At 50.6% G+C, this 9584-nt stretch overlaps 1 protein-coding gene across 1 annotated transcript in view; it reads left to right on the forward strand.

Annotated features, from left to right (window-relative positions):
• Window positions 1-9192: 9192 nt before the first annotated feature.
• The window catches only part of AMN (amnion associated transmembrane protein), a 23687-nt gene continuing 23295 nt past the window's right edge, over window positions 9193-9584 (forward strand). The window contains exon 1 of the mRNA XM_009636873.1: window positions 9193-9235. Coding sequence (XP_009635168.1) covers window positions 9193-9235 — 43 coding nt within the window. The remainder of the gene's footprint in view (window positions 9236-9584) is intronic.

Consider the following 9584-nt stretch of genomic DNA (forward strand, 5'->3'; position numbering starts at 1 on the left):
GTGTAGGGAGTGACAAGAAAAGTTGCCTGCACCGCAGAAGAGTGAAAAATGTGACTGCAGTATTGATGCCTTGATATGATTTAACTATGCAAATATACAAATAGGTGAGGGGGGAAAATTCTTGGGTTGCATACCTAATCTTAGTTTTTGCTCTGTAAATTACTCATACGTGTGTAGGTACATACATATACACACAGACATGCATGCACATATATATGCAAAGTCTTTTCTTTCCGTAGAAGTGATGAAACAAAACCCTTTCCTCCAAGTTATACCTGATCGTCTGGTGCAAATATAACTTGCTGCTGCTAAGGGAGGATCTTGGCTAAAGGCAAACTTTGGATTCACATGTTCCAGATTTGAAGACCTGTATATAGCAAACAGTTTCTTTAGCCTTTCTGAAGACCTTGGAATGTCATCTGGGACCCATGTCCTTCCTCTTACTCCGCTAATTTGGAGATTCCTGTATTTTAAACAGACATAATGATGGGCAACTTGTTAATTGTAAATTCTTTCATTTGGGGACGAAAGGTAATAAAAAGCAGCTGGACCTCTTCCTGGAATTCCTATCCTGTTCAGTCAATACCTCTATATTCTGGTTGACCTAGAAATCATAGCACCTGCAATAAAAATGATTGGTTTGGGAATTCAGTCTGTCTGAGAGTAGTTTTTAGGGCTATGTACAGCGTAGGTAGCACTTTGCATCTGCAAACATGATGTTCTTGTAGCAAGTGCTGTTTGCCTTTTCTGGAAAAAGGAGATCAAGGATGAGATGTGAAGTGACTTGCCCAGAGTCACGAAAGGAATCTCCTGGAGCCAGGACTGAATGAGAGGTTCCAGTTCCCTAGTGTTATCCTCAAATCACTAGGTTTTAATCTTTTAATACATTTGTCCCTTTAAAGAAACGGAAAAACAAGTTGACATATCTTAAAGACCCACATCAGGACAGTAAGGGCTAGAATTAAACATACAAGCTGTCGTGATTTGGGGTTGTATGTGTGCAGTAGCCCAAGCCGTTGCTCGCTACTTGGCAGTGCTTTGCACAGCCTTGCAGAGTGGAAGGCCAGCGCAATGTGTCGGCGTGAATAACAGCAGCAAATGCGTGTCCTGCTCTCTTTGTTCAGAATCACCCAACGAAATACGTCTCATTTGATGCTCCTCTTAACTGAGGAGGGAGAATACCATTTTGGAGTGAAGTGGGTTCATCTTTGTTCTACCAGCCTGTAGCATGACTGACCATTTCTTTCTCGTGGGGCTTTCTCTCTTTTTTTCTTTAAACCAAAATATGGAGGGCTTAATTGTTCTTTCCTGCCTCTTAATCCAGGCCTTTGCTGAGAAGCACCAGATAGGAAGGTTGTGGAAAACTTTGGACTACTGATTCAGGGACATCCTCTTTAAGATTTAGAAGAGTAGAGATATACAACATGTAAGGGATCTGACTATTCCTATTTCTCTTCTAATTTATGGTCAAGACTGCAGCTTCTGTCTTCCATTTCATGATCTTAGTGTAGGTACTAGGCTGTGTTTGTTTAGGATTTTTCCCTCCAAGTTAGGATTAGTTCCTTAGGGTTCAAATAAGTTCTAAATTTCACAGAGAAGCACCTGAACCAAAATCCTGGATCCAAACATCCCAGACTTGATGTGGAATTCAAATCTGGATCCCAACTCTGTGGCTTACTAACCTACCCATTTAGGGAAGGGTTTGTTGTCTCTACGTGGTGTTTGTGTTCTTGGTCCTTTGGAACTAAGCTTTTAATTTGGTTGCCAGTTCTGCAAGGACTTTTTAACTTCTTAGCAATGCCGGTGTTCACACGCTCCATTGCTGGCAGTGCGATGCGTCGTGATAAAATTTGACTCTGTCTAAGGGTTACCGAGATAAACCAGCATTATCATTCGTTAAAGGTCATTTTCTTGCATAGTGTTCTGAGCTTTGGATTTGAATATAGCTCATACCTGAAAGGACACATCTTCCAACTATGACCTGCATCACTGGCAGAGAGTTGTATAATCTGTACTTGTGGAATGGGAAGGTACAAGCTTCCATCTTTGCTGAAGCATCATGTGATCCACCTATTTTGTTTGTCTTAAACCTGTTGTTTGGTTTATATATTTTTTTCAGTTTTATAGAAAAAAAAAAACAAACGGGGAAGTTCAGGATTTTTTCTACAAGGTGTAAAACTCCAATGATTAGTGGTGACTAGAGAGCTGTGAAAAATACCCCATTAGGAGATGATGGGCTAAACGTAGGTCCGTTTCTCTTAGACAAGTAGGATAACCTTTAAGATGCATGGAACAACGCACTAGTTGGGAAAACTAAAGCTTGACATTTGTTTCCAAGAAATTATGTAAGAAATATCTATGGAAAAAGACATCAGTGATTGAGAATAATGTACAAATTAATGTGTTTGAAACTGGTGTATCCATTTCTTTAATCTCATACTCTTCAGTGAACGGTACACTTGTGTTCAGTTTTATGATCAAAAACAAAGACCAAAGAAGGCCAACCTCATTTGATTGTGTATATTCTGCCTGTCTTAATTATCAATAGCTGTAAGGATACAGTGCAAGTGATCTGGTAACCAGTGGTTCTCGTCCTTTTCTTTTAGGGGGAAAAACAACTTTGAAATGTATAATTTATTGCTCAGCAATAACCATGTTGTTAAAATAATAATTAAAAAAAAAAAAGGAATTAGCAACATGTCTTAATTTCCCAATAGCATTATTATATGTTGTATTTCAGTTTATTGTATATTGTGTTTTTGTATTTATTTGTGTTTGGAGGTCTTGCTATGTCTTTTTGTGTTTAAATGCTAATAAACAAGGACAGTGTGTAAGAGTGTAGAATGCTGAACTCTGAAATGCTAAACTGTGTTATTAAAGGAAAAATAAATCTAAGTAGGAAATCATATTTTTTAAAAAACAATGGTGTGTTGAATTTGAATGACTCCCGTTGACTTGCAAATGGCCAAGGTGCATCCTTTCTCCCCTCGGAACCCCCTGTGCCGTGGCTGCTTGGCACTTTACGCTTGCGCACCTGACAGACCTTTGCTGTGGCATTTCCCTTCCTCTTCATGGGAAACTCGACGTAACTTTGATAAAAGTCATATTTTCCAAGCGATAGCTCTGCTAGAATAAACTAGGCGACAGTGTTCATCCTAATGTTGGTGTCAAGAGTCCTTGCGCAAATAGAGTAGAAATAATTGAAATGGCTTTCGTGCGTTGGTGGTAAGGCTGCTTTCCCAAAGAGCTGTGGGAAAGGGAGAGACGGAGTGTGGCTTGGATGTCTGAAAATGTAGATTTATTTTATTTTTTTTTTTTAGTGACTCTTCTCAACTCAGAAATGCATTTCAGGTGTGCACTCAAAATCATGGAACACGGTGCCGTCTGTAAGAGCAGCACGCTGTTGTGAGCGGAGCGAAGCAATGGTATTTCCACTGCATTTCAGCCTCGGCCAGGTGATGAGAGCCCTGATGCCCCATGGTGGTGTATGGAGCACGTCACTTCTGCCGAGCCCTACACTGATCAGTCTGTCCTTCTGTTTCTTCTTCCCTCCCACCCCTTTCTTACTGAAATTCCCGTTTCCCCTCTTTCACATCACTGGAGGGGTAATCCTGGGTTTAGCAATGCAGGAATGTCTCGCCTGTGCTCGGAGGCAAGGCTGCGGTGTCTTGGTAAAAGCCGCCGCCGTGCTGCCGGCTCCCGAACGTGAGTGCAGCCCGGCCAGCCGACACCGGCGTTGGCAGCCGGCAGTCTGAACGTGCTGGGTGGCTGATGCCTGTTCTTGGTAAAATGGTGATGCCAGAGGAAAGGCAGATGCAGGAAGGGCATGGCGACAGGGATGGGCGGCCAAGAAATGCCGTCCTCGGTGTGCGCAGGAGGTGCTGAGGTGGATGTTCCCTTCTGCTTCTGTTGCTGGTAAGTGGCTCTGGGTGCTCCGGCATCCCCTGCCCTGCTCATCACTTGCACTCCCACGGCTGGCACTCGAGGCTGCGCTGCCTAAAGCTCTTCACATCCCTCGTGGTGGGGCGTGGAAGACTCTGAACTTCCTTGTCATCTTAACGAAGCGGGTTACCTTCAAGCACAGCCCTTGTAAGGAAGAGCAGCCTTTGCTACCTGCAGAGCTGCTCCTCCTTCCAAATTTTTTTGTTTGGTGCTGCTCAGACGTGATGCTCGTGTCATTACAGTGCAGCAGGATAGATGGAGAGGAAACAAATTGCTTTAAACGTGAAGGCAAGCACCGATTCTCTCCTCGCATCCCTGCTCCTCCTCCTCCCCCAGCAATGAATCATAATTGAAATGATACACGGTACCATTCCTGGCAAGATGAGTCTTTATGGAAGGTTTCTTCTTCACGGCAGGTCGCAGAAGGCAGCTGGCAGCTTTGCAGCTTGCTTTCCCCCAGCGGGCGATATGTTACTGAGGGCGATGGGAGCGGAATGCCAGCTCCGGGAGCGCAGGGTGAGGAGCGTTCTTGGTCTACAGAGGGTGCTGTGCAGACACGTACGTTGCCCAAGCCTGGACCTGCTGCTGGGGCCATCTCTTGCAAGAATCACAGGGACATTTTTTTACATTTTTTTGGAAGCTTTCCTGTGTTTCAAGCCTTGGGTTTGCTTGCTGTCTGGTAAGGAGAAGCATTTTCAAAACCTCTGACTTGGTCCTACAGATGGGCCTATCTCCTGCTCTCTGGGGTAGCCTGCTTTGGTGTGACCGAGCCCTGGAATTGTCTGAGGAAGGGGGAAATATCTGGTGGTCAAAACAAGTGGCGGAAGAGGTGATTTTCCCCCATCCTTCCCCACAGCCGGTTTTCCATGAGTCAGTTGCATGGTTCCTTCCTGCCCGCCTGGGTTGAGCCCAGAGGCTGTCACCATCGAGTAACACATCTGGCTTGTCCTTCTTTGGCCAAGAGAGGTGATAACTTGAGTGTCTTCCTCTGCCCCCCTTTGCGAGGAAGGTGAGCAGCCCACCCAGCTCTCTGCTCCTTCGGGGTGGCCACTGGAGCTGGCTCTGGCAGTGGCGAACGCTGGACCCGATGCATGCTCTCATGTGTCCTGTATGCTCCCGAGAACAGGGTACGGTCCCTGGCAGATAACAGGGAGGGCTCAATTCCCACCAGCCGGGCTGGCAAACATGGAAGAGCCCCTGGGGCCTGACTTCTACCCCACAGGCGGCAAATTGGGCTAAGCGCTGTTTGGCCACAGCTTGCAGTACTGGTTGCATCTGGTGGAAATGCGTGTTTTGACAGCATCGTTGTGCTGATTAGAGGCAGGAGTTGTTTGCAGACATTGCTATGGACACTCGACGGCTGCTTTGTGCCAACACAGAAGCTCATGCAGAGAAGATTATTTGGATCAGTGCTGGCTGGTAGAAATGGCATCCATCTCTGCATACCCTGTGCCATCGGCCAGCGGGAGCGCAGACGAGGTGCGAGCCCATCCCCAGCCGCTGGCCCTGGAGCAGGTGTCCCATGGGTAGAGAGCGGAGGCTGCTGAGCAGCTCCCGGTCCTCCCAGGATAAAAAGAAATCTTACCCGAGTGTGGGGGCTGGATGAAGGAGGCTGGTTAAAGTGTCTGGCGGGGTGTGGGCTCAGGAGTTGAGGAACAAGCCTGGTTGCTCAGATCCCTGTGTCCACACAGATGTAGCTCCATAGCTGCTGCTTGCAGCCGCCCCCGGCATGAAGCCCTTGTTCTCCTGCTTTGGACCATGAGATAAGCAGCGAGTCAGAGCATGGCTTCTAAATAGCTCTGAGATCGAATGTGTTCCCCTCCGGTGGCTTCTCCTGCCTTGCTGCTCCTAGGGGAAGCGGATCCTGTGGCTGCTGGAGGCCTGTAAGCACCAGGTGAGTTCCTCTTGCTGAGCTGGTGCAGGGTTCCAAAGAGGGTTTGTCCCCATGGGTTTACTGAATATTCAGCTTTAGCTCCTGACTGGCCCCGACATGGTGCCGTGCCTCTCCCAGGTGGGCACATGGCTCCTCTGCCAGCAGGCATTGGTCCTGGCAATACAGATTGTGCTGCTGCACCCGAGACTTTGACGTTTTCTTACGTGAAAGGAAATTCCATGTGGGATTCTTGTTCTGCTCCATTGGCTCACCGCTGGGGGCTGCCTGCTCTGAGGGCAGGCGCGAGATGCAACAGCTAGAGGGGCTGCCGCTGGGCAGGGTGCTTCTCCCCAGTTATTTAGGATTAGTTTCATGTCCAAACCTTAAGCAATGACGCACCGTGCCAAGGAGACTGGCAAAGGGTGTGTGCCTGGGTACAGCCTGGCCTGTCAGCATGCCCCCAGAGCAATGCACCCACAGGGAGGCAGCTTCAGCACCAGGGGGGTTGGAGCCAGATGGTTTTGGCTTGCTTCTGCCCTCTCCCCTCTGTTTGAAGCCACAGGGCCTAAAACAGATACCACAGAATAATTTTTCCATGTGCTTAATGACTTTCTGGGAACTGTGCTATTGTGGCTTAGCTGTTTGGGGGGCTGCAGGGAGCGTGCGGTGTTGAGGACCATCACTCGCCCCAGGGACCGGTGCTCACAACCATCACCACTTCATGCTCAGCAGTGGGCTCCCTTTCCAGCTGCAAAGTGCTGGGGCTGAGGGCTTGCACGGGGGAAGTCCCTTATGTTGCAGGCTACCACCGTTCTAAGTGGCGAGAAGAGATGCAGTTGTACAAGAGGGAGGTTCAGTGAGGTGCTGGATGTCCCTGATGGGCTTTAGGATGCAGCTTTGCTGACTGGCTAAGGGTATTTCTGGCTATGATACCAGTTTATAACTTAGTGCTGAGAAGGTCAAGCATCCGCCTTGTGCTGTTTTCCCCCTTTGCGGCAGCGATGTGCTCGCCCTCCCCAGGGGCATGGCGGGCCACCAGCCCTGGGAGCGGGCTGGAGAGCAGCAGGGTGGGCTGGGGCAAGGACTAAAATGTGCTGATCTCTGCTTTAGGGCAGCTGCTTTCATTTCTGGGGACTGGTTTCTCCTTCCTTTCATCTTTGCTTCTCTCTCTTCTTTCTCTCTCTCTGTAACGGCCTGATCCAAATCTCACTCCCGTGCAGGCTTCTGTTGTGCCTGCCCAGTCCTGGGGCGCAGCAGAATCTTGGGGCAGCAGCAGTGACAAAAGCTGGGTGGGAGCAGAGCGTGCTCTGGCCCCAGGGGGAGACCTGCAGCCAGGGCTGGGTTATTCTGTCCCCTCGCTCCCAGCAGTGATGCTGCAGTGAGCAGCTGTCCCCAGTAACGCAGGTTTTGCTGGGATTTCTGCAATTGCCCTGCCCTGTCCTACCCTAAGGCTAGCGTGGGGGGAGCGGGGACTGCCTGTCCACGGGCAGGATTTCACAGGCCTTTTGATGAATGTGGAGCAGATGGGGTATTTTAGACCTCTGCCTGCTTGTCAGATAAATCCTGGCTCACTTAAAATCAAATCTGGTAGGACCAGAGCTGCCAAGCAGCTGAAATAAGTAGCGCCCAAAAGCAGTGGCTTCAGAGCATGAAGAGTGAAAATAAGGGTGTGGAGCACCCCCTGAAACATAGGGTTTCGGGGCCCATGGCATCTCTCGCTGTACAGGATCCCATGAGCGGTTTCTCCCTTCCCACAAGCTCCAGCTATGCTGAGGGATGCTGAGGCCGCAGACAAGCGTGCACCCTGCCCTTTGCACGCTGCAGTCCTTTCTCCAAGCTGTTATTGCTGAGTATCCATGATTTATATTTTTTCCCTCTCTATTAAAATACAGAAGATTTCACTGCAGCCAGCATTCACTCTAGGAGTCCCCCGGGAGAGATTTGCAAGTGTTAATGAGAGCGCGGGAGCCTTTCACCTTGAGGACATCTCTCAGCATCCAGCTCCCTGCGCAGAAAGCGCTGACTGTGTTCTGGCTGATGCCCAGGCTGAGAGCTGCTGCTCAGGAGCTTTTTCTCTTGGCAATTCGTGGGCCATGCTCACGAGGCCGGTGGGGACAGAGCTCCAGGCAGAGGCACCTCCATCTTCTGTCACATTGCCCAGGGCTGCGCCGGGGCACCCTGCGGGCAGGACCCCCCACTGCTCTTCTCATTCCTGTGCTTGCAGCAGAGGTGGGAAATGGCACCAAGTGGGTTAAGGTTTGGGGAGAGAATTCCAAAGAGTGATGGGTCCCTGGTCCCCACTCCCCCTGTCCTGGTCTGCTTGCTGGGAAGTTGTGGGAGCGTGAAGGGTGGGATGGGCACGGCCTGTTCCCCGCCCTGCACTCCTACATCCTCACTGGTGTCAGGTCAGAGCTTCTTGTGGTTTGTGACCCCTCCACCGACGTCCCTTCCAAGCACTCCTCAGTCTTCTCCTGAGCTCCTGTAAATCCCCGCATTCACAAATCTTCTGCCCTTGCCCTGCTTGTGCCAGCATCAGCGGAGGGGTGCTGAGCCCCCCAGCTCTCCCCATGGCACAGGCCTCTGTCACCATCCCCATGCTGTCCCCTTCCCAGGCTGTCACTGCTCTCCTCCCATCCTTTTCCCAACCTTGTAACGGCACAGGCCTGGACCTGCATGTAGCATTGCTCCACGCTGGGGCAGAGGACAGGCATGATGGGGTCCTTCCTCCTCCTCTTCCTCCTCCTGCAGCCACGTGTGCTGGTGCCGCCACCAGCTGCCCCCTTCGACCCTCGGCAGCCTCAACAAAAGCAGCGTGGGGCCGTGCCGGAGCTGCCGCGGCGCGTGCCGGGTAATGAGCAAATCAGCTGGTGGCCAAAGTACAATTACAAGTCGTCGCTGGGAGCTGCTCTCTTCCAAGTGAGCTAATTGAAAATACATTGAGCCCATTATTAGTAATTACAAGGTAGCCGGCGTTCCGCAGGGAATAGCGGCGTGGGATGTGCCCATGGTGCCTTCGCGCTCCCCACCCTTTAGCAGGACCCAGATGGGTGGAGGGGGATGGATGGCGAGGCCCAGTGAGCCGAGCTGGGGGGACCACCGCTCTCGGCTCCCCACCTTGTTCCTCAGCAGCTCTCCCAGGCTCCCCATGGATGCTGAGCAAGTAGGGAGCTTGGAAAAGGAGCAGCTGTGAGAGCAAACCGGCTTTGGGACTGAGCAAGGCTCGGGTTCGTGCTGGGAGGAACCTGCCTCTCCTGTACTGGTTTACTTTCTTCTCCCTACAGCCTCCTCCAGGCTGAGCCCATCACGTGCCCCTGGGAAGGGTCCAAGGTCCGGCCAGGCAAGGACTGTGGAGGCAAAGGCTGGCAGCCTGCTGCAAAATGAAGTGCCTCTTCCTCCTCCTCGGTGTCCTGCGGCTCTTTGGTGAGTATGCCCAGGGCCCGACCGCCAGGGCGAGCAGGGGTGGCCGCTGGACGACTTCTCTGTTTGCATTTAGGGCAGTTCCAGAGCAGAGCTGCAGGCTCTGCCGTTTCAGGCGTATCTGTAACGCAAATGGGAAAAGGCATTTCCAACCGGACAGAGAGAAGGCAGGGGAATGAGACTGGGATTAGTGGACCATGCCCACTGCACCTCTGCAGCTCGGGTTTTCCTGCTCTTATTTAAAGCCAGCAGCTCTGCACTGCAGGACAGATTCTCTGTTGAATATGCATGTTGCTTTGATGTTCAAGGACTGAGCTTCCCTGGAGACAAGGCTGATTAAATAGCACGCTGA

This window comes from Egretta garzetta, unplaced genomic scaffold, assembly GCF_000687185.1.
Source record: "Egretta garzetta isolate BGI_Z169 unplaced genomic scaffold, ASM68718v1 scaffold374, whole genome shotgun sequence".
In the NCBI taxonomy this organism is placed as follows: Eukaryota; Metazoa; Chordata; class Aves; order Pelecaniformes; family Ardeidae; genus Egretta; species Egretta garzetta.